The sequence below is a fragment of the Symphalangus syndactylus genome, chromosome 14, assembly GCF_028878055.3.
Source record: "Symphalangus syndactylus isolate Jambi chromosome 14, NHGRI_mSymSyn1-v2.1_pri, whole genome shotgun sequence".
NCBI classification, from domain to species: domain Eukaryota; kingdom Metazoa; phylum Chordata; class Mammalia; order Primates; family Hylobatidae; genus Symphalangus; species Symphalangus syndactylus.
The window spans coordinates 10,085,601-10,110,914 of NC_072436.2; the positions used below are offsets into that span (position 1 = coordinate 10,085,601).

The 25,314-nt window shown below is 44.5% G+C and overlaps 1 protein-coding gene across 7 annotated transcripts in view; it reads left to right on the top strand.

The window, feature by feature from the left end:
- The window catches only part of RNF157 (ring finger protein 157), a 100,236-nt gene that overhangs the window by 37,925 nt on the left and 36,997 nt on the right, over nucleotides 1-25,314 (top strand). The window contains exon 1 of one of the 7 annotated variants that reach the window (XM_063617141.1): nucleotides 14,528-14,634. The exons of 4 other annotated variants lie outside the window; for them this stretch is intronic. In XM_063617141.1, coding sequence (XP_063473211.1) covers nucleotides 14,563-14,634 — 72 coding nt within the window. In that variant the 5' untranslated portion in view covers nucleotides 14,528-14,562. 2 more of the 7 variants (XM_063617144.1, XM_063617143.1) reach the window with 2 other exon arrangements.

Here is a 25,314-nt window from a genome sequence, read left to right on the forward strand (position 1 = left end):
TGGGACTACAGATGCATGACACCATGCACAGCTAATTTAACATTTTTTCTTTTTCTTTCTTTTTTTTTTTTGTAGAGCCCAGGGTCTCACTATGTTGCCAAGGCTCTTGGGCTCAAACAATCCTCCTGCCTCGGCCTCCCAAAGTGCTGGGATTACAGGTGTGAGCCACTGTGCCCGGCTCTTCATATTCTTCTATGTTGTTTGAATTTTTTCCAGTGAACATGTTTTCATTTTTAAATGAAAAGTATTTTAATTTTGTTTAAAAATAGAGGTGGGAATACCTCTAAGTAGAGGAAGGAAATAGGCTTAGAAGAATATTTAGAAGTAGGAAAATTAAGGGAGTTCACAAAATAATGGTTTTAATTTTTTAGTGAACTACAGGAAAGGTAGGGTCTGCTCAGTGGGGTTGGGATGTGTGCCGGGAAGTGTCTGGGGGCTTGTGGAGAAAGACAGAAAACCAGAGTAAGCATGGGGAGGAGCAGAGCCAGGGAGCTCGGTCCTCTTGGTGCCAACATGCAGTAATTCACCTTTAGAAACAATTGATTCGAAATGGTATGAGATTCAGTATGGATGTGGCCTGCTTTTCAGCAACCTGACAGTAACAGAACTAAGGGATTAATATTCATACTTTTAAAATGGTTTAGGGCTTTAAAGAGTTTCACTTAAGGCATTCTTATAATACATGTCTCCCTACTTCCACGCCCTCCCCAGAGGTGGCCGCCCTGCTCATCACACATTGTTGTACAGTCTCCAGAACTCCTTTCATCTCACAAAACTGAAACTCTGTCCCCACTGGACACTGACTCCCCATTTCCCTCTCCTACCAGCCCCTGGCCTCCACCATTCTGTTTTCTGTCTCTAGGAGTTTGACTACTCTAGGTACCTCATACGAGTTGAATCATAGAATATTTGTTCTTTTGTGAGATACACTGTATATCCATTCATCCGTCAGTAGACAGACACTTGGGTTGCTCCTGCCTTTTGGCTATTGGGCTAGGGAAGAAATGCCTATTTTTTTTTTTTTTTTTTTTTTTTTTTGACGAGACGGAGTCCTGCTCTGTCGCCCAGGCTGGCGTGGAGTGGCACAATCTTGGCTCACTGCAAGCTCCGCCTCCCAGGTTCACAGCATTCTCCTGCCTCAGCCTCCGGGGTGGCTGGGACTACAGGTGCCCGCCACCACACCCGGCTAACTTTTTTTTGTGTTTTTAGTAGAGACGGGGTTTCACCATGTTAGCCAGGATGGTCTCAATCTCCTGACCTCGTGATCCGCCTGCCTCAGCCTCCCAAAGTGCTGGGATTACAGGTGTGAGCCACCACGCCCGGCCTGAAATGCCTGGTTTTATGAAATTATGTAGGCTTGTTGTAGGTTCAATTTTGAAATTTAACTTGTTTTTATGTTCTCACAAAAAACATTTTATTCAATTTATATTACTTTTCGTCCTCAATAAAGATGAGGACATTATTTAAAATGCCCCCTTCTAGGGAAAGTAGCTCCCAGTCACTTAATAAATGAATACTGAATACACAAACAAGACTATTTTGCTGTGTGTAGGTAACATCATAGTCATATTTTCAAGTACCAAGAAAGTATAACCAGATTGTAGATTTTATTCGAGTTAGTTTCAACTCTCTCATGATTCCAGAGATAACATGGAAAAAACTGGTTACTTTTATAGAGAATAGTATAGGATTGGGTTTTTTAAAAATATATAAGAGCATAAAATATGAGGCCTAACAGTATGTGGAAGGTTAACTATACTTTTGGAAAATAAGTAGCAAAAGAAAGAGAACTTTGGAAAGCTATTAATAGGTCCAAGCATTTGCTTGGCCCTATAAAGGGGATTTTTATGGGGCTTCTGTTCCAGGAGTTTCCTGCCCTGAGACCTCTGTTTTATGGAGTTGGATTTCTGTGGTAGGTGGATCTTCAGAGGGACAGGGGTCCCAGTAGCATGAGCAGGTGGCAGTGGGATGGAGACCAGTGAGCTGCATCACCAAGTGCAGTCACACTTCACATTGAGATCACCAGTGATAAAAGGGGCACTCCCAGAGAAGTTGAATCAGTGTTTATACCTATTAGTATTGATGTGGCTCTTCCTGCCAGCTGTTCTTTTTTTTTTTTTTAACTTTCTGTTTTGAATACAAAAAACAGCTGCTTTTGGCAGGGCACAGTGGCTCACATCTATAATCCCAGCACTTTGGGAGGCCAAAGTGGGAGGATCACTTGAGCCCAGGAGTTCAAGACCAGCCTGGGCAACATAGTGAGACCCTCTACAAAAAATAAAGGAAATTAGCTGTGTATGGTGGAGCGTGCCTATAGTCCCAGCTACTCAAGAGGCTGAGGTGGAAGGATCACTTGAGCCTGGGAGGTTGAGGTCACAGTGAGCTGTGAACAAGCCACTGCACTCCAGCCCAAACCAATTTGGAACATAAGTGCACTGGGAGAAGGAGGAAGAGAAAGTAGAGGAAGGAATAGTTTCTTCTTTGTTCGTGTTTTAATCTGGTCTCTGTACTAGTTGAGAAGATAGTTTTCTTAAATGATCATTACACGTTGCCAGCTTTGATCTTCTTTCCCCTCTGTTACACAAATCACTGACTGACTGGCTCACTCCTTCATTATTCCCTCAATCATTTACATTCTGTGGAATACCCATTGTCCTCCAGGCTGATGTTAGACACTAGAAATACCGATGAAATGCAGTCCCTGCCTGAAGGAGTTGTACAGCTAGGAAACATGAACACGTTGGAGGAGGGCCCATGAGCAGAGGCACAGAGACATCTAACCAACAAGCGGTCTGTGCACTGCAGATGATTCAGCACAAGCAGGTGTAGCATCCAGAGGGTGGCAGGAGACTTTGCAAGAGATAAGGCTGAGACGCCAGGCCTGGACCAAGGGGCCTGCTATGCCTCCCTGTGGGCTTCGGATTTTTGTCCTGTAGGTGTGAGGAACCACTAATGGGCTTTAAACTGGGGCTCACAGAAGACACATTTTAAAAGATCTCTCAGATGAAGTGTAGAAGGTAGATTAGAGAGTCATGAGAATGGATACAGGGTAACCAGTTGTCCAACTGAGATGTGATGGAGGTCTGACCTCAGGCCGCAGTAGGAATGAAGAGGACATTGATGCATATGGCAGAACCTATGCTGGTAACCAATGTGGGGCAGAATCTAGGGTGTGGTAATTAGAGTATGTTCAGGCCCCACCAAAGGACACAGCCAGCTAGTGGATTTTCCCACTTTATGTGGAGACCCATTCTCGTGGAGTAGACACTAAGCCTTTTGAGCTTTTCCTCTAAAGACCTCTGTGGCAGTTCTGGAATCATTTACTGTGGTCCATCATTTTTCCAAGCTCCCAAGAACCCCCCCCTCCCCCAGCACGTATCAGATCCAAGGCTCTTGCCAAGGTGTTTATTCTGTGTCATAAGAGAATGTCCCCATATCAACAGGCTCTCCCTCATCCAACTTTGTATTCCAACACCCTCAGGAACCCCTCCCACACATCCTCCAGGTCCTGCTAGTGCCTTTGTTGGCCAGGTCCCAAGCACCTCTGGCATGATAAGCCCTATCCTCTCTTTGTAGGTCCAGCAGGCCCCGGTTGAGTGATACTCAGATAATGGCCCTAATTATGGTTGGGTGGCCAGGAAGGAAGGTGGGGGCAGGTTCTCTGTAGGGTAAGCATTGTCTTTTAAGTTACTCGCCTCATTTGAGACCTCTGTGTAATCATGAGGGGTGGAGGAGCAGGTTCCTCCCATCTTCAAGGGAGAGAGAGTGGGCCATTTGCAAGCCTAGGGAATCTGGGGTTCATGTTCCTCAAATAAATATACACAGACATTCCCATCTCAAGTCTTAGAGTTCACTCCTTCCCTACCAGGGCCTGAATCTGGCACAGTAGACTAGTATAGGCTGAGAGTTCATCCTTTTTGATTCTGCCATTCTTAAAATTAGGTCTTGTGCCTGCAGGAAATGATTGTCTTTAAATGCTGCCAAAGTAGCCTGGCATGGTGGCACATCTGTAATCCCAGCACTTGGGAGGCTGAGGTGGGAAGATGGCTTGAGACAGGAGTTTGCGGCTGCAGTGAACTATGTTCACACCACCGTACTCCAAACCTGGGTGCCATATTGAGACCCTATCTCAAATAAATTAATAAATAAGTAAAAATTGCCAAAGGAAGCTTACTGACTATCATAGCTGGCTTTATTTCTTTATTTTTAGTTTTTCTTATAAAGATGGGGTCTCGGCGGGGCGCAGTGGCTCATGCTTGTAATCCCAGCACTTTGGGAGGCTGAAGTGGGTGGATCACGAGGTCAGGAGATCGAGACCATGGTGAAACCCCGTCTCTACTAAAAATACAAAAAAAAAAATTAGCCGGGCGTGGTGGCAGGCGCCTGTAGTCCCAGCTACTCGGAGAGGCCGAGGCAGGAGAATGGCGTGAACCCGGGAGGCAGAGCTTGCAGTGAGCCGAGATTGCGCCACTGCACTCCAGCCTGGGCGACAGAGTGAGACTCCATCTCAAAAAAAAAAAAAAAAAAGGCCGGGCGCGGTGGCTCAAGCCTGTAATCCCAGCACTTTGGGAGGCCGAGGCGGGCGGATCACGAGGTCAGGAGATCGAGACCATCCTGGCTAACACGGTGAAACCCCGTCTCTACTAAAAATACAAAAAATTAGCCGGGCGTGTTGGCGGGCGCCTGTAGTCCCAGCTACTCGGGAGGCTGAGGCAGGAGAATGGCGTGAACCTGGGAGGCGGAGCTTGCAGTGAGCCGAGATCGCGCCACTGCACTCTAGCCTGGGGGACAGAGAAAGACTCCGTCTCAAAAAAAAAAAAAAAAAAATGGGGTCTCGCTATTTTGCCCAGGGCAGTCTCAAACTCCTGGCCTCAAGTGATCTTCCCGCCTCAGCCTTCCAAATTTCTGGGATTACAGGCATGAGCCACCACATCTAGCCTCATAGTTGGCTTTACGTTTTTTGATTGCTACACCTGAAACTCATTTTCTCTTTTCAATGAACCAGTCCTCTTAATAACAGTCACCCAGTTTCACAGTCCTTACTGTAACTGTTTCTCCTGTACCTCCTGTACCAAAGACATCAACATAGCCTGGATGTTATACAGCCCCGTGTCTCCTATTCCCCTTCGCCACAGGGGAATGTCTACAGCATGCTGGGGACCATCCACGTTCCACCCACCTCAGTGATGGGTCCTCATTGCCATCTGGCTGGTGGGTGATCTACCCACAAATTCCATCCATAGACGTATCAACCGGTTTAGGTTGGGTTCTCTGGGAGCAAAGCCTGAGATGGAGATCTTTGTGAAAGCTATTTATTGAGGGAATGCTCTCTAGAGATGAGGAAGACAGATGGGGCAGTGGAGCAAAACCAAACATGAGTGCGGTCTTGGCCAAGACCCATTTTGGCCTGGTCCCACGGGAAAGCTTTGGAGTACAGCTTGTACCACAGAGTTGCTTCATCTCAAGGTAAAGGGGCCAGCTTTTTGTACAGCCCTGTCAATCAGTCACTGGCTGTTGGTGGCTGTCCTGGAGTGAGATAGGGAATCAGGAAGACTCTTGGATCAGGTGGCTTTGGTTCCCAGTTCTTGGAGAAGGGGTAGCTATGGCTGTTTGTAGCCAAAACTCTCCACAGCAGGGGTACAGAGACCTGGGGAGGGGGTTGGGGCAGGTTGGGATGCCAGCACATGGCTACACTCCCGTACATACTTCGGCCCTTGCTTTTTAATTTAATGGTGTATCATATTGGAGATCATTCTAGATCCATTTACCTAGGGCTGACTTGTCCTCTTTAAAAATACTTATTGATGTATAACATACACACAGAAAGATGACAAGTCATCCATGCACAGTTGATCTTCATAAAGTGAGCCCTCCGCTGTGGCCAGCATTCAGATGAAGAAGTAGCACATGGCCTGCACCCCCAGAAGCTCCCCTTCTGCTCCTTTACTGTTGTTACCTCTAGCCTAAGGTAACTGCAATCCTAACTTCTGTCCTGGTTTGAACTTTATATAAGTGGAACTGTGTTCAATTTGCTCTTTAATGTCTGGCTCCTTTCACTCAGCATCTTTGTGACATTTATTTATCTCATGGTAGCTTAGCCCAGGAGGGTCCTTGGCTTTGCTCAGGAAAGAATTTAAGAGCCAGTGGTGGAAGAAAACAGCCTTATTGAGGCGGCAGTGTTACAGCTCTGCGACTGCTCCTGCAGAGCAGGGCTACCCAAAGGCAGTGTGTTGAGAGTAGCGGCTCAGAGCAGGTTTGTAATCATATTTATACCCACTTTTAATTATGTGCGAATTAAGGGACAAATTATATAGAAATTTCAAGAAGGATAGTACCTTCCAGGTCATTGGGTCATTGCCATGGAAAGGGGTGGTAACTTGCAGGTGTCGCCATGGCAATAGTAAACTGACATGGCACACACTGACAGGTATGGGAGGTACGGGCTATCTTATGGAAAGCTGCTTCTGCCCAGTCCCTGTTTTAGCTTGTCCTCAATTTAGTCCGATGTCCGAGCCCCACCTCTGGAGTTGAGTCTCACTTCCTGAGTCAAGTCCTACATCCTACCTCAATGGCGTACAGTAACGAGAAGGAACAAACTATTCCTGTGCTGTGTACGGTTCATTTCCATTGCTGTATAGTATCTCATTGTGTGAATACACCATAATTTATCCAGTCTGTTGTTTGCAGGCATTGAGCTTTTTTGGGCATTTTGGCTATTACACATAGTGCTGCCATGAACGTTCTATTATTACATGTATTTTGTTGCGTATGTGTATGCATGCCTGTTAAGGCTATAGCTAGGAGAATTGCTGAGTCATAGAATATGCTGTAGTAGATACCGCTAACCACTTTTCAAAGTGATTATACCAATTTTTTTTTCCCACTGGCAGTGTTTAGAATTCCCAGCACCTAGTATTTTCCATCTTTTTAATCTTAGCCATTGTCGTAGGTTTGTAGAATTTATTTTCATTTTCCTGATAACCGATGAAGTTGGAGAGACAGGTGATCTCCTGGTTACATGGTGTCTGGAAAAAGATCTAGGGGTCTAAATGCTTTTCATACCAACCCCAGTTTCCTTTTTCCAGCCTTACTATACCCCACTTTTAGGAGACCCACACCTCCATTTCCTAAGCCTGTCTGGAGTTCTGTGACATGAATATGTTTCTGCCATTTGGGATTTCGGCCTTTTCTGTTCTCCTGAATCGCTTTCCACTTGTCAGTGTGTGTTTCAGCTTCCAAGTTTTTATTATAATATCCTCTCCCATTCCCTCTGCTCTTGTGTTTTTTTTTTTTTTTTTTTTTTTTTTTTTTTTTGAGACGGAGTCTCGCTCTGTCGCCCAGGCTGGAGTGCAGTGGTGCCATCTCGGCTCACTGTAAGCTCCACCTCCCGGGTTCACGCCATTCTCCTGCCTCAGCCTCCTGAGTAGCTGGGACTACAGGCGCCCGCCACCATGCCCGGCTAATTTTTTGTATTTTTAGTAGAGACGGGGTTTCACGGTGTTAGCCAGGATGGTCTCCATCTCCTGACCTCGTGATCCGCCCACCTTGGCCTCCCAAAGTGCTGGGATTACAGGTGTGAGCCACTGTGCCCAGCCTGCTCTTGTGGTTTTATATTTTTTTCTCCCTCTTTTTAAATCTCTTTACTATTGTTTTAGTAGCAATTCAGAAGAAAGCAGTTATCTAAACTGGAAGGAAACCTAATCGTGTCTGGTACTGTATTATACAATCATAGAAGAGGACATAGGCCATTTCTATAGAGACAATTTTAAATGAGTTATTTGTCTTTGGGTTTAAACTATCCACTTCACAGCCCACTAAGAAGCGTCCAGCTTTTGGGGGTCTTTCAGCAGAGCCTGCAGAGTCATCTCAGGCTGTAGTGAATCTATCACCCTTCCCACCATCAGACTGGCTTCACTATTGCTGATGTATTTGAAAGTCTCCTATGATGGCTGAGTGTGTGGTGTTCTATGCGAACTGAATGAGGCCTTTGGCTGTTTAAGCATTGTAAAGAGTGTTGTGTCATTCTGGAAAGAGCAAAACAATAGAGATAAGAGATAGATCAATGGTTGCCAGGGACTGGGGTGCATGGAGGAGTTGACTAGAGAGGGCACGAGGGAATGTGGGGGTAATGGAAATGTTCTTTATTTTGTTTGTAATGGTGGTTACACTGTTGTGTGTGTTTGTCAAAATTCACAGAACTGTACACCAAAAGGCTGAATTTTACTGTATATAAATTATACCTTGATAAACAAACAAAAAAACAGAATGTGCCTTGGAAAGAGGAGCCGAAATTGTGCCAGTGCACTCGAGCCTGGGTGACAGTGGGAGACTCCATCTCAAAAAAAAAAAAAAGAAATGCGATTGCCTTCTCTGTGGCATGGTTGCCATGTAGTCCAGGGAGTCCCTGTTTGTGGACGTGTACCACTGAGAAGTGGTAGCCATGTCCCCCGAGGCTGTCTGTGGAGGTGGAGGTGGGAGGGGTAGCAGGGCAGCATTGCTCCTGCATCAGCAGCCCTCGGCCAGGCGCTAATCTCAGATCTGAAACTATGGGTGCGGCAGCCTCACTGCAGGATGCAGGAGAGCCTGCCCAGGAGCTGTGCCTCAGACCTCTGCTTTGTTTTCTCGCTCAGCTCCTGATTGTTTTGGATCAGGCTTCAGAAGTCACGTTTGTTTGTTAGACAATCAGGGTCACAACAGACAAAAGGAGAACTTGCTTAACTCTCACGTTACCTTAGACAGTGTCTTCCATTTCCCTTGTGATCATAAACTGAGAATCTCTATGGTAGAGTCTTATAAGTGTCCGTGGGTGGGGGGGGGGTGGGGGTAGCTGTTTCCAAGAGGTTAAATTCCAGTAGAATATGGGGCAGATCTACAATAATTCTTCTGGGTCACAACCAAGTGAGATATGTCCTAATTGTATTTACTTCAAGTGCTTTGGGATTTGTAGATAACAGATACTTATCTAATTGCTTATATTTCATTTGTGCATTATTTTTCCAAGCATTCAAAATAGCATTACAGGTTCTTTAATGAAGATGTTATCACTAATGCTAATCATTAAGGATCACTAATGATAACATATATAGATATATATATTTTTGTGTGTGTGAGGCGGAGTCTTGCTCTGTCGCCCAGGCTGGAGTGCAGTGGCACGATCTTGGCTCACTGCAAGCTCCGCCTCCTGGGTTCATGCCATTCTCCTGCCTCAGCCTCCCGAGTAGCTGGGACTACAGGTGCCCACCACCACACCTGGCTTATTTTTTGTATTTTTAGTAGAGACGGGGTTTCACCGCGTTAGCCAAGATGGTCTCGATCTCCTGACCTTGTGATCCGCCCGCCTTGGCCTCCCAAAGTGCTGGGATTACAGGCGTGAGCCACTGCACCCAGCCTATTTTTTTTTTTTTTTTTTTTTTTGAGACGGAGTCTCGCTCTGTCGCCCAGGCTGGAGTGCAGTGGCGCAATCTCGGCTCACTGCAAGCTCCGCCTCCCGGGTTCACGCCATTCTCCTGCCTCAGCCTCTCCGAGTAGCTGGGACTACAGGCGCCCGCCACCATGCCCGGCTAATTTTTTTGTATTTTTAGTAGAAACAGGGTTTCATTTCACCGTGGTCTCGATCTCCTGACCTCATGATCCGCCCACCTCGGCCTTCCAAAGTGCTGGGATTACAAGTGTGAGCCACCGCGCCCGGCCGATAACATATATTTTTATAGCACTGTATGGTTTTCAAAACATTTTTATTTGATCTTAATGACCCTAGGAGATAGACAGAAGCTATAAATCTCATTTTACAGATAAGGACATTGATGCTCAGAGATGTTAAGTTATTTGCCCAAAGTCTTGTGTGTGAAGTGAGAGAAGGCTGAGTGCTGTGGCTCACGCCTGTAATCCCAGCATGTTGGGAGGCCGAGGCGGGAGGATCACTTGAGCTCTGGAGTTTGAGACCAGCCTGGGAAACAGCGAGGTCCTGTCTCTACAAAAAGTAAAAAATTAACTAGGTGTGGTGGCGTGCCGCTGCTACTCATGTGGCTGAAGTGGGAGAATCACTTGAGCCTGAGAGGTTGAGACTGCAGTGATGGCCGTCGCAGTCACCCTGGGCAACAGAATAGACGCTGTCTCAAAAAAAAAAAAAAAAAAAAAAGTGGGAGAGCTGAAACAAGAACCTGTGTCTTCTGGCTCTTGATGTCATACTTGTTTTATTAAGTCATTTCACCTTCATTTTCCAGTCTTTCATACAACTCACTGGCAGAACCAGAGGGTTTCAGCTCCTAGTCAAGCTTACTCAGTATTACTCCACAAACCCTTAATTTAAAAACACATGGTGGTCTATGTTTTTCAGTTATTTCGTGAGCATTAATTGTACCAGTCTGCCATTTAGTCTGAGGGGAAATATTCAAAATCTAAAGAGTCACCATGGGCACATGCTGTACTCTTCTGAAGATCTTGTTCGTTTATTCATTCTACAGACATCTATTTCTGCCTTCTGTGTGTGCTGGTCTAATCACTAGGGGTAACACGAAGATGATTCCTACGTGGATTTTGCCCTCAAGTTTATGATTTCATGGAGAAGATCAGACTTGGACATACATAGCTATAATACAGAGCAGGGAGTGAAAAATGCAGTATAAAAATAGTCATATAAAAGCTTGTAGAAAGGAACTTTATAATGTAAATTTTGCTGACTTGAAAAGTGCCACTAAGTGCTTGAACTTTTATTTCATTGTTTGATGCCATGTTTCTTAACCAACCAGAGTACAAAGAACTGCTGTGGTATTCAGTAGTGTAACTAAAGCATCTGTGTTGTAGGAATTTCCTCGAAATTTCTTTGAAGCATATTGAAACCAAGTGTGCACACTCTCACCTCCGTTTCCTGTTGTCATTGTGCACCCCCTCTGACGGGAAACTATACTTACTGGTTTTGCATTTCAAAGAAAAATCTGGTTAACTTTTTCAGCGTTTAAAGAGATGCATAGTGGCCTTAACTGTTAATGAAACTGTTACATAAAAGTCTGTATTGTATTGTCAAAGACTTATGAGTCAAATAGCTTAACAGTTGATTGCAAGTAAATTGTGTCCCTAAGCAGCACACTTCATTCTCTAAGATGGTCTTTCCAGGCCAATCAAATAAAATAGTAGCCCTGATTATTACAGAAATTAACCAGACACACATTTTATCTTTAAATTTAAAATTTTTTTTAGACAGGGTCTACCTCTGTCACCCAGGCTGAAGTGCAGTGGTGCAATTATAGTTCACTGTAGCTTCAACCTCCCAGGCTCAAGCAATCCTCCCACGTCAGCCTTCCTAGGAGCTGGGACTACAGGCACATACCACTATACCTGGCTAATTTTTTTTTTTTTTTTTTGAGACGGAGTCTCGCTCTGTCGCCCAGGCTGGAGTGCAGTGGTGCAATCTCGGCTCACTGCAACCTCCACCTCCGGGGTTCAAGTGATTCTCCTGCCTCAGCCTCCCGAGTAGCTGGGATTACAGGCGCCCGCCACCACGCCCAGCTAATTTTTGTATTTTTAGTAGAGACAGGGTTTTGGCCAGGCTGGTCTTGAACTCCTGACCTCATGATCCTCCTGCCTAGGCCTCCCAAAGTGCTGGGATTACAGGCGTGAGCCACCGCGCCCGGCCCTAACTTTTTTTTTTTTTTGTAGAGACGGTGTCTCACTATGTTGCCCAAACCGATCTTGAACTCCTGGGCTCCAGCGATCTCCTGCCTCAGCTTCCCAAAGTACTGGGATTATAGGCATAAGCCACCACACCCAGCCCACTTTATCTATAGAAGGCAGCACTGAACTTTAGGGTAAAGGTTGGTATAATTATAGAATAGAATGTAGTCCTTAGCCATATTTTCTACTTACTAAAATCTTAAATGCTGGTAACACGAGAGGTTTATGTCCTCTGCTAATCCATATCGTAACTTTTTTTTTTCTTTTTGTAGAAACAGTCCCACTGTGTTGCCCAGGCTGGTCTTAAACTCCTGTCCTCCCAAAGTGCCGGGATTACAGGTGTGAGCCACTGCATTCAGCTGTGGAAACTTTTTTTGTTTGTTTGTTTGTTTGTTTGTTTTCAGACAGAGTCTTGCCCTGTCGCCCAGGCTGGAGTGCAGTGGCATGATCTCGGCTCACTGCAAGCTCCGCCTCCCAGGTTTGCGCCATTCTTCTGCCTCAGCCTCCCGAGTAGCTGGGACTACAGGGCGCCCACCACCATACCCGGCTAATTTTTTGTATTTTTAGTAGAGATGGGGTTTCATCGTGGTCTCGATCTCTTGACTTTGTGATTCGCCCGTCTCGGCCTCCCAAAGTGCTGGGATTACAGGTGTGAGCCACTGCGCCCAGCCATAAACTATTTTTTTAATTCTTTTTTTTTTTTTTTTGAGATGGGGTCTCACTGTCATCCAGGCTGGATGGTGCAGTGGCACGATCATGGCTCACTGCACCTTTGACTTCCCTGGACTCAAGTGATTTCCCTGGACACTGTGCCCAGTGTAAACTATTTTTAAAAGAGAGAGTGGCCAGGCACGGTGGCTCACACCTGTAATCCCAGCACTTTGGGAGGCTGAGGCAGGCAGATCACTCAGGGCCAGGGGTTTGAGACCAGCCTGGCCAACATGGCGAAACTCCGTCTCTACTAAAAATATAAAAATTAGCTGGGTGTAGTGGCATGTGCCTGTGGACCCAGCTATTCAGGAGGCTGAGGCAAGGGAATTACTTGAACCCGGGAGGTGGAAGTCGCAGTGAGCCGAAATTGTGCCACGGCACTCCAGCCTGGTTGACAGTGAGAATCTATTTCAAAAAAAAAAAAAGAGAGAGAGAGAGCAAGCAGTTAGCCTGAGCACTTAACAGAAGTAATGGTAATAAGTATCAGTGGGTCACATCTACCCTTTACAAAGTTATTTGTCTCCACAATTCCACTGTTGTTTCCTGGCCCCACACCACCCTGTGAACACTGGGGCTGGGACTCTGCAGCTCTCTCCATTGCTTGCTACACTTGGCCACGTGCTGCCAGTGGGAGGTGCTGGAAGGTCTACAGGGCTGGAGGAGAAGGACCCACTGCTTCTTGCACCTGGCTGTTCCTATGACCACCATCCCAGCAATGCCTTTTCATCCCACCAGCTGCAGTTTGCTTCAGCCTTCAGTTGTTTTTGTTTGTTCGTGTTCTCCCCGCAACAAACCCAGAACCAGCTGGGCAGTACCCTCATCTCAGAAGTCTGAGTCCCAGCTTCGGAGGGTCCGTTCTCCAGGCTTCCAGGATCTCAGAACCCAACCTCTCCCTTTGGTTCCCTCAGCCATGGGGATGGAAACCGTTTCCTGCAGTTTCTCTCTGTCGTCTCCGTGCCTCCTTTTCGTGTTTTAGTTCTCTGATAGCCATTTAACCAGTTCCTTGTATTTAATTCTGCCCATTAAAATACCTTGTGTAGTACCTGTTTTCCTGACTAAACCATGATTAATACAACTTTTACTCTCACAAATTTTGAGGTTGCTGTTATGGAGCTCATTTCACTGATAAGGAAATTGAGGCTTAGTAGGGCAAAGCAGCTTGTCTAAAGTCACCATAATGAGCAGCACAGGAGCTGAGACCCACGCCTTTTGCTCGTAGATCCTGAGCTTTTTCCATTTCATCTCTGCGTTTCTCTTGCTCAATTAATTTTTTTAATAATTTATTCCTACGGAAGAATCACAAAGGATAATAGAGTTGCCATATAGCCTTTACCCACCTCCACCTAAGGTTAACATCTTACATAACTGCAACACATTTATCCAAACTGAAAATTAACCCAGTTACGTTACTATTTTTAAAACTAGACTTTATTAGGATTTTACCAGCTTTTCCTCTATTGTCCTTTTTTAGTTCTAGGATCTAGTCCAGGATACTTTTGGTTCTCATGTTTCCTTCATCTCCTTCAATGTGTGCTAGTTTCTCAATTTTTCCTTGTTCTTCATGACCTTGACAATTTTTAGATGTACTTGGCTAGGTATTTTGTAGAACTTCCCTTGATTTGGGTTTTTCTAATGTTTTCTTCTGAAATATCAAAAGACCAGGGTTATAGACATTGGGAAAGAAAACCACAGACGTAGTTGCATCATATCAGAGGTACATAGTATCACATGACTTATTGCTGTTGATATTAGCCCTGGTTACTTGGTCCGGATGGTACAGGTTTATCCACTGTAAATCTTCCCCTTTCCATGATGTATTCGTTAGAAGCCAGTCACTAAATCCTCTTGCTGAACTTTTGACTTCCCACTTAATTATGGAGCCATGCTTTCTTTATAGACTATTAACTAGCATAAAAGAATCTTTGTATTAATGACCAGACTGAGAATTATAAACTTAGAAGCCAAACTAACACTGTTAGGAGATACTAGCATGCATTGCTTTGGGGGGAATTATCTGTTGCATCTGTTGCACCATCTTTGCTTGCACCTTGTTTAAAGTTGGAACTTGGCTATTTTTAGTCTCAGAAAGCTTGTGGTTAATGCTAAGACATCTATTTATTCTTCAGGGACTGTAATCACCTCTGACAAGCCCTGAAAGAGGATCGGAAGCCCAGGGTCTTAATGAAGTGCAGAAAATCAGTAAAAAGAGGAAGAACCACAGAGAAGAGGTTGCTGAGAATGAGGAAATTGGAGGTGATGAAGGATGTGGCTCAAGGAGTGGAGATTTACCAGGATAGGCTGAGAAGTGATGGGTGACCACGTGGGGCAGTGGAGTGATCCCAGGTAGGGGGCCGTGGGATGCAGTACAAGAGAACATAAGTCACCTTGGAGTTGGAGCATGATAGAGAGTATGGGTGTTCACCATCTAGAACCTAAAGTTCTAGCCACTGCATTTCACTATATCCAGTCTTTAAATGAGTTTAGACTTTCATAAAAGCCAAAGAAAGTAGTTCACTTGGTTTACAGAATCTTGGCTGCCCATTGCTATTGAGGGGTGACTGAAGAATAATCAGAGCTCTCAAGACTCTTAGGAGCTTAGCAATGCAAAATGGAACAAGTGCCACCTTATTAAACTAGCTGCAGAATAGGTTTTTCCACTAGGGTTTCCACACATCTTTACATTAGTAACTCAGAAAATAAAACTATCAGGGCTGGGCGCGGTGGCTCACACTTGTAATCTCAGCATTTTGGAAGGCTAAGGCAGTCAGATCATTTGAGGTCAGGAGTTCAAGAACAGCCTGATCAACATGGTAAAACCCTATCTCTACTAAAAATTACAAAAAAAAATTAGCCAGATGTGGTGGCGAGCACCTGTAATCCCAGCTACTCGAGAAGCTGAAGCAGGAGAGTCGCTTGCTTGAACCCCGGATGTGGAGGTTGCAGTGAGCTGAGATTGCCACACTGCACTCCAGCCTGGGCGACAGAGTGAGAACCTGTCTCAGAAGATAAATAAATAAATAAATAAAATAAAATAAAACTATCAGGTATATGCTATGGATTTTTATTTTATGCTATTTTGTTCTAATTATCTAGGGCTTCTGTACCACAGGATTAGCTAAAGAAAATAAAATCCTGGCCAGGCGCCGTGGCTCATGCCTGTAATCCCAGCACTTTGGGCGGCCGAGGTGGGTGGATCACAAGGTCAGGAGTTCAAGACCAGCCTGGCCAACATGATGAAACCGCGTCTCTACTCAAAATACAAAAAATTAGTGGGGCATGGTGTCAACGCATCTGTAATCCCAGCTACTCGGGAGACTGAGGCAGGAGAATGGCTTGAACCTGGGAGGCAGAGGTTGTGGTGAGCTGAGATCACACCACTGCACTCCAGCCTGGGTGATAGAGCGAGACTCCATCTCAAGAAAAAAAAAAAGAAGAAAAAAAAATCCTATTAGAGTTATTGATTGAATAGTGGCTTTCTTCCCAGGGCTGCATCTGCAAATACATAGCCTAGCCAGGATAACCAGACCTTGCCAGGGCTTTGAATTCCATGTTTGTTTGGCTTATAAACTTAACTATTTCTATTGATAAATTTCATACTATTATTATTTTTCTCAAACCAGAGTTGAGATTTTATTTTTATATATATATTTATTTATTTATTTATTTATTTTGAGTCGGAGTCTCATTCTGTCACCCAGGCTGGAGTGCAGTGGCGTGATCTCAGCTCACTGCAACCTCTGCCTCCTGGGTTCAGGCAATTCTGCCTCAGCCTCCCAAGTAGCTGTGATTACAGATGTGTATTGTCATGCCCGGCTAATTTTCGTATTTGTAATAGAGATGGGGTTTCACCAGTTTGGCCAGGCTGGTCTCAAACTCCTGACCTCAGGTGATCTGCCCGCCTTGGCCTCCCAAAGTGCTGGGATTACAGGCGTGAGCCACTGCCCTCCGCCCAGACCTGAGATTTATAGCCTGGTAGACCTCAGAGCATATTTTCCTTCCAGGAATGTGAGAGAAGTATTGACAACTCTTGTAATTAATCTTGAATCTCACATGAGTAGTTGTTTTGTTTTTTTTGTTTTGTTTTGTTTTGTTTTTTGTTTTGAGACAGTCTCACTCTTGTTGCTCAGGCTGGAGTGCAGTGGTGTGATCTCGGCTCACTGCAACCTCTGCCTCCTCAGTTCAAGTGATTCTCCTGCCTCAGCCTCCCAAGTAGCTGGGATTACAGGCGCCCGTCACCACGCCCAACTAACTTTTTGTATTTTTAGTAGAGACGGGTTTCACCATGTTGGCCAGGCTGGTCTCAAACTCCTGACCTCAGGTGATCCACCCACCTCAGCCTCCCAAAGTGCTGGGATTACAGGCGTGAGTCACCGCACCCGGCCCATAAATAGTTTTAGAGTTGATGTTTTTTAATGGGACATGAAAGGACAGCTTGGAGTTTTTCAGCTTGAAGACCAGTTTACGGTTTCTTATTTTCTGTTTTTGAAATAGAGAGTGGGGAAGATTTTGGTCCTCTTGCCCTTAGTAATTGGCCTATCAAAAATGCCTCTGTTTTAAAATATCTGGAAAACTTAATACTTGGCATTAGAACATTCAAATACTTGCTCAGGAGGAAATATATATATGTTTTATATTTTTAAATGCCTATTTAGTCTGATACTGGTGCTTGCTTCTCTAAGCATATTCTTCACATACATACAGTGTCAAGGCATCTCAAAACCTGCTGCTTAAAAGTGTATTCTTATTTGTGAGCTGGGTTATGAGTCTCCTGACCAAATGAAATCAGGAAGTGAGGCAGTGAGGATGGGTTGCTCGTGTGAAAGGAGTAATCTCTGACCACTAGTCATTATTTACCAACTCGCTGGAGGGGAAAAGATGACTGTGTCTGCTTTATTAAAAGCACTCCTTTCTCCTTTTAACTCAACTTAAAATTAGCTGGTGTTAGGCAAAATCTTTTGCAACTAAAAAAAATTCATCTTCTGGAAGGTAGTTTTATTTTAGAAGCACAACATGATTGGGTAGAAGGTTTTAGCCTGCTGGGAAGGGAGGCTTCCTATCTGTGGGGGCCTGGAAGTCGAGTAGGTTCGTTTGTCATCTAAGCAGTTCACATAGCCATGTAGGTGTGTTTAATGACAGAGTGGTACTGAGCATGTTGCCCGGTCTCAGTATTCTCAAACAATGAGTCAAGACCTAAAACATAAGGAGAGATATAGAATGGATCTGTGATGGTCACTACCAAGATCTATGCAATTTTATGATGTGTTCTTCACTCTGTGGTAGGTTTTTCGTACTCTTATCACCTGTTAGGGTGAACAGAGAGAATTGCTTAAATGGCAATTGCTTAATTAAATATTTTGGAAAAGGTCAGCATTAGGTGGGAGGTCATATAGCCATGACATTGGTCTTGTGTACTTCCAGCCAAGAGACCTAGCCAGAGGAGTTGGAAGATTATAAATGGAGTGCTTTCTTGGATTGATTTCTTTGATAGCCAAATCTGAATACAAAGCATTTTTGTGTGCAAGGTCATCTTGTGACACTCTCTTGCTATCTCCCTCATATCTTTGATTTGAGTAGAAAGAATGTCTTGTATCTTGTCAGCTTTGTGATTACCATTCATTCTAAGCTGGTGATTGGCTCCCCATGAGGATTGTTTGGAAAATTAGTGAAAAGAGGTTTACTGCAGTTAATATAGGTCATTGTTGTTCTGATCTACAGCAGGCACATCAGTCTGTCTCAGGGATGAATCTGGCTAAATTTAAGGCAAATTTGTATTCACTTCACAGCATTCAAGCAAATACGAAGCTGCTCTCCCCAACACTGATCCATCACCAGTCTAAAAATATCCACTGGTAAGCCTTGGACACGTTATCTATCTCAGAAGAAGGGAAGCAGAGAAAGCTGGGAAAATAACCAGGCATCAAATAAAAATGAAATAGAATTTAAACACAAAACCCTATAAAAGAAAGAGATTATGTAGTACCATAAATGAGTTTTCGATATGACCCCAGGTGTTGGTTTCTATAGTGATTATTATTTGATTCTTTGGCATAAATATTAAATGTCTGCTCAATATATAAAATGTGTACTTTGCTTTTTTTTTTTTTTTTTTTTTAGATGGAGTCTTGCTCTGTCGTCCAGGCTGGAATGCAGTGGTACTATCTTGGCTCACTGCAACCTCTGTCTCCCAGGTTCAAGCGATTCTCTTGCCTCAGCCTCCCAAGTAGCTAGGATTACAGGCGCGTGCCACTGTGCCTGGCTAATTTTTTGTGTTTTTAGTAGAGATGGGGTTTCACCATGCGGGCCAGGCTGGTCTCGAACTCCTGGCCTCAACCAACCCTCCCACCTCAGCCTCCCAATGTGCTGGGATTACAGGTGTGAGCCACCACTCCCAGCTTGTACTTTGCTATTTTAATTATAAATTGTCTAAAATGATTTCCTGTCTTTGGAAGCATATTTTTGGTATTTTGGGTTTTTTGTTTTTACTTAAGTAAAAAATTAATATAAAATAAATTACATAAATACATAATTTATAATTAAACAAATGAAGAAATAATTGAATGATAAAGGACAGCTCTTCCTTACAGTAGAATCCCAGCTAATAAATGTAGAAAGCTATAATTATTCTATATCCGTAAATGCTTTTTAATGTGCAAGAAATGATAGAAATTAGCCAGCTGTGATGACTTGCTTGTAGTCCCAGCTACTCGGGAAGCTGAGGCAGGAGGATCACTTGAGCCCAGTAGTTCAAGGCTGTAGTGCACTATGGTCACAGTGAATAGCCACTGCATTCCAGCCTGGAAACATAGCAAGACCCTCCCTCTAAAAAACAAAACAAAAATAACTTTATGTGAATTTATTTTGGTATATAATTAAATATTATTAGCTGCAGAAGACCAGCAGTTTTTCTTTCAGTGGGGTCTCTAACCTACCTGCATCAGAATTGGTTGGAATGTTTATTAAAATACAGATTCCTAGTTCCTACCCCAAACTAGCTGAATCAGAATTCTAGTGACAGGGCCCTGGGATCTGCAGTTTTCAAAAATACTCTCATGTGAGGCCGGGCGTGGTGGCTCACACCTGGAATCTCAGCACTTTGGGAGGCTGAGGCGGGCTGATCACCTGAGGTCAGGAGTTCGAGACCAGTCTGATCAACATGGAGATACCCCATCTCTAAAAAAAATTTAAAAAGTTAGCCAGGCATGGTGGCGGGCGCCTGTAATCCCAGCTACTTGGGAGGCAAGGCTGAGGCAGGAGAATCGCTTGAACCCGGGAGGCGGAGGTTGCAGTGAGCCGAGATCGTGCCATTGCACTCCAGCCAGGGCAACAAGAGCAAAATTCCGTCTCAAAAACAAAAACAAAAACAAAAACTCTCATGTGATTCTTGGCCCCTCTCAAGTTTGAGAATCACTGAGTTAGAAGTTAACTGGCTAAGTAGTGGACACAGAATCAGATGCAAACTGTATTACTGCCTCCCTACATGATCATTAACAAACTTTACATACTTTCTTAGTGCCTCATCTTGAAATCTGTCATTATTTCTAGAGTTGCCCAAACCGTTAATTATTTTAATAATCCTGACCTATCTCCCAAGGAAGTATTGGTTAGGTGGACTAAAAATTATTATTTGAATAATTATGTTAATTGAAGAAAAGCCAGAATATTATGATTAACATGAAGTAGTCAGAAAAAATGCACACGCATAACCAACAGAAGGGGGCCAGGTGCAGTGGCTCGCACCGCAGCACTTTGAGAGGCTTGAGACCAGCCTAGGTAACATAATGACATCTTGTCTCCACTAGAAGTAAAAAAAATTAGGCTGGGAGCAGTGGCTCATGCCTGTAATCCCAGCACTTTGGAAGGCCGAGGCAGGTGGATCACGATGTCAGGAGTTCAAGACCAGCCTGGCCAACATGGTGAAACCCTGTCTCTCCTAAAAATACAAAAATTAGCCAGGTGTGGTGGCAGGCACCTATAATCCCAGCTACTCAATAGGCTGAGGCAGGAGAATTGCTTGAACCCGGAAGGCGGAGGTTGCAGTGAGTCAAGATTGTACCACTGCACTCCAGCCTGTGCAACAGAGCAAGACTCCATCTCAGGAAATAAAAAAAATTAGCTGGGCATGGTGGCATGCACCTGTGACCCCAGCTACTCAGGAAGCTGATGCAGGAGGATTGCTTGTGCCTAGGAAGTCTAGGTGGCAAGTGAGCCGTGATCAGGCTGCTGCACTCCAACCTGGGTGACAGAACAAGACCCTGTCTCAAAAAAATAAAAATAGGCCAGGCATGGTGGCTCAACGCCTGTAATCCTGGCACTTTGGGAGGCCGAGGCAGGCAGATCACCTGAGGTCAGGAGTTCAAGACCATCCTGGCCAACATGGTGAAACCTCGTCTCTACAAAAATTCAAAAATTAGCTGGGCGCAGTGGCTCACGCCTGTAATCCCAGCACTTTGGAAGGCCAAGGCGGGTGGATCACCAGAGATTGGGAATTCGAGGCCAGCCTGACCAACATGGAGAAACCCCGTCTCTACTAAAAATACAAAATTAGCTGGGCGTGGTGGTGCATGCCTGTAATCCCAGCTACTCAGGAGGCTGAGGCAGGAGAATTGCTTGAACCCGGCAGGTGGAGGTTGTGGTGAGTGGAGATCGCGCCATTGCACTCCAGCGTGGGCAACAAGAGCGAAAACTCCGTCTGAAAAAAAAAAAAAAATTCAAAAATTAGCCGGGCATGATGGCGGGTGTCTGTAATCCCAGCTATTTGGGAGGCTGAGAGGGGAGAATCGCTTGAACCTGGGAGACAGTTGTTGCAGTGAGCTGAGATTGTGCCACTGCGCTCTAGCCTGGGCGGCTGAGTGAGACTTCGTCTCCAAAAAAAAAAATTAATATAAACATAAAAATAGGCCAGGCACAGTGGCTCACGCTTGTAATCCCAGCATTTTGGGAGGCCGAGGCGGGTGGATCACCTGAGGTCAGAAGTTCAAGACCAGCCTGGCCAACATGGTGAAACCCCGTCTCTACTAAAAATACAAAAATTAGCTAGGCGTGGTGGCATGTACCTGTAATCCCAGCTACTTGGGAGGCTGAGGCAGGAGGATCACTTGAGCCCAGGGGTGGGGGGAGGTTACAGTGAGCTGGGATCATGCACTGCACTACTACCTGGGCAACAAGAGCGAAACCCCATCTCAAAAAATAAAAATAAAAATAAATAAAAATTATGAAATTAAAAGTAAGGAACAGAAGTATACAGTATCAATACTTTCTTTACCTGAGAATTGATGGTAATAATATAGTTTTCACTTATTTATTTTATATATATATATATGACAAGGCCTGAATCTAATAGCAAATGAAAACAAAGTGTATACTTTTAACAAAAGATTTATGTTGAAGTTAACTATTTATTTTTATGGATGGGATGAATGGATTATTGTGTTTTTTTATAGACTACTGGGAATTGCCTAATAATTTATACACAGAGTAAGATGTCCTTTCACATGTACTGTGACCATATTTTTTTACAGCAAAAATAGTACAACCGTAGGAGTAGTGTAATATTTGAAATCAGAATGGTAAAAAAAAAAAAATCTAGGACATGTGGTTGATACACACACACACACACACACACACACAGACTAAATGCGTGTGTGCCCATGTGTATGTGAATGCATGTGCACCCTTCTGGCCTGCATTTGGGCCTGGCCTGGCAATTTCGTCTTTCATCACCAGGTGGCACTTTGCTGATGTGATGTGCCCGTAAAAGGAAGCTGATGAGCACCAGGGTGAAAAAGCCAAAGAGGAGTTGCTCATGTAGCCCACAGAGCCTTCGTCGGTAAACACCTGAGGTCCACCAAAAGGGGTCTTCTGGCTGAGCCAAACTCTACTTCCATTCTGGGCTTGAGATGTTTGGGATTTAAGTTATTCTCAGATTCAGGCTTACTTCAGGACAGACACAGCAGCCCAGTCCCAGGAGGATGTTGTATCCAAGCATGCAGGGCACCAGATGCAAGCTTGACGCCCCTTTACAGATGGAACTAAGAGAGGTTTGCTTGACTCTTCAGTGTGTCCCCCAGGCCTAGTTCAGTACTCAGGACATAGTGAGAGTGCTGAATGGATGGGTAAATGTCTTTGTTTTTTGAAAATTATTTATTTATTCTTTTTTTTTTTTTTTTGAGACGGAGTCTCACTCTGTCACCCAGGCTGGAGTGCAGTGGTGTGATCTCAGCTCACTGCAACCTCTGCCTCCTGGGTTTAAGCAATTCTCTTGCCTCAGCCTCCTGAGTAACTGGGAGTACAGGCACACGCCACCACGCCCAGCTGATTTTTGTATTTTTAGTAGAGATGAGGTTTCACCATGTTGGCCAGCCTGGTCTCAAACTCTGGACCTCAGGTGATCTGCCTGTCTCGGCTTCCCAAAGTGCTGGGATTACAGATGTGAGCCACTGCGCCCGACCGTGTTTTGAAAATAATTTAGTGGAGAAGTCGCCATATTTTAGAACTATCTGGCAGTAACACATCTTTAAGCATCTTGGGTGGAAGGTAAACACTGACTGACATGTCCATTGCGGCTGTGGCTGCCGGCAGTCACCCTGCCCTCAGTGTACATTTGTATCTTCTGCAGGCACTGTTAGATCTTACAAAGATTTTGTCATACTGTGCTCCAAGAAACCTCTTCTCTAAGAAGACCTTAGATACTCCTGTTAAAGATGGAAAGGAGTGTGGTGTGTGGTATGATTTTGTACATACTGCCACCTAAGCATAGGGCGCCATCGGAGATTTTTGGCTAGCTTCTAGAACCTTCACAGAATTCAGTACTGTTTGCCATGATGGTATAACTTTCGGACTCCCCAAACTCTGCTCAGGTCCCTAGAAAACCCCTAGGATTAGAAGAGCCTGTAGATTTGCCCTACAGTAGAAGCGGTGCAGTAGAGTATGGCTTTTGGAGTCAGATGTACCCGGGTTCAAATTGTGGTTCTGCTGCTCACTATCTCTGGGACCCTGGATGATTAAGTGAATCTTTTGAGTCTCAGTTTCTTTATCTATAGAACGTCAGTTTCTTTAACTGACATTCTTCATTTTTCAGTCAGCTACTGTGTTTCTCCTGCATGTTAGGCCGTCCTCCAGCATACACACAGAACTTACAGGCTGGTGAGAGTGGCAGGCATATGGTTTCTGTCGAGAATATGAAATAAGAGCATACCTAAACTGGAGCTGGATGGCGGTGATGGCCGCACGATAATGCGAATGTGAATGTTATTTAATGCCACTGAACTGTATACTTGAATATGATTGAGATAGTAAATTTCACGTTATGTGTATTTTACCAAAATAAAAATAAAAAAGACCAGCCGTGGTGGCTTACACCTCTAATCCCCGCACTTTGGGAAGCTCAGGCGAGAAGATCACTTGAACTCAAGAGTTTGAGACTAGCCTGGGCAACATAGTAAAACCCCATCTCTACAAAAATTTAAAAATAAAGATAAAAAATAAGTAAAATGGGGGACAAAAAGAATCTATCTAAAGTACCTAGCATAATGCCTGGCACATAGTACATACTCAATTAAATATTTCCTTACGTTCTCTTTTTTCATGATTTGCCAAGCTGTAATTGCAGGTTACCCAAGTTTTACCCCATGAAAGGGGCTTTCTTTTGGCAGAGTTTTCTGGTTAGATGAATAGATTAGGGGGATCTGTGCCTTGCTTTTCTGTCGTAAAGATACTCACACATAATGTTTGGTCCGCAAATCCCTGAGCAGACCAAATTTCATTCTTTGTTCATAAGTCTTGATCTGAGGCCTGTTTTCATTATAAAAAGTGAAATAGGATTCTAGAAGCTGCATTTAGTTATCCTTCATAAGGCTGTTAAGGGTTTATTTACTCCAGAATGATACCTGAGAAACAGGAAGCCATTCTATAAATCCATGTTGAGCTTGAGGTAAGAGATCAGAAAGCTTCTCAGTCTCCCTCTGTCTGTGGACCTGGGGCATGCTGTATGCAAGACAGAAAAGGAAGCTCTTCCTGTTTCCGGATATGCCAGGATGCTTACATCAGAAAGACTTTATCTGGTCTTCCTTGTCACCATGCACTCCCTTACTCAGTAGACCTAGGGCTGAGAAAATTACCCTTTGCAAACTCTAAAAAAAACAGAAACTCTGTGGATATGAACTGAGAAAACAATCGCTAATGTTAAGTACAGTGGACTGGTGCATGAGCACTTCAGAAAAATGCTTGGCCCTGAATCTGTTCTGAGCTTCATCTTTCTTGGTCCCAAGAAGGCATTAGTTTTCTTTCCTTTCATACTTACCTGTTAGCCTATGAGTGAGATCTCTGGTTTTAGGTTGAAATACGGTACTTATTTTTTGTTTTTGAGACACAGTCTCGCTCTGTTGCCTAGGGTGGAGTGTAGTGGCATGAGCTCAGCTCACTGCAACCTCCAGCTCCCAGGTTCAAACAATTCTTCTGCCTCAGCCTCCGGAGTAGCTGGGACTACAGGCCCGTGCCACCACACCCGGCTAATTTTTGTATTTTTAGTAGAGATGGGGTTTTGCTGTGTTGGCCAGGCTGGTCTCAAAACTCCTGACCTCAAGTGATCTGCCCACCTCAACCTCCCAAAGTGCTGGGATTACAGACATGAACCACCATGCTTGGCTTCTTTTTTTTTCTTTTTGAGATGGTCTCACTCTCTCCCCCAAGCTGGAGTGCAGTGATGCTATCATAGCCCACTGAAGCCTCAGTCTCCTGGGGTCAAGTGATCCTCTTGCGTCAGCCTTCTGAGTAGCTGGGACTACAGGTGTGTGTCACCATGCTGACTAAATTCTTTATTTTTTTGTGGGGACAAAGTCTCGCCATGTTGCCCAGGCTGGTCTCAAACTCCTAAGCTCAAGCGATCCTTCTGCCTCAGCCTCCCAAAGTGCTGGAATTACAAGTGTGAGCTACTGT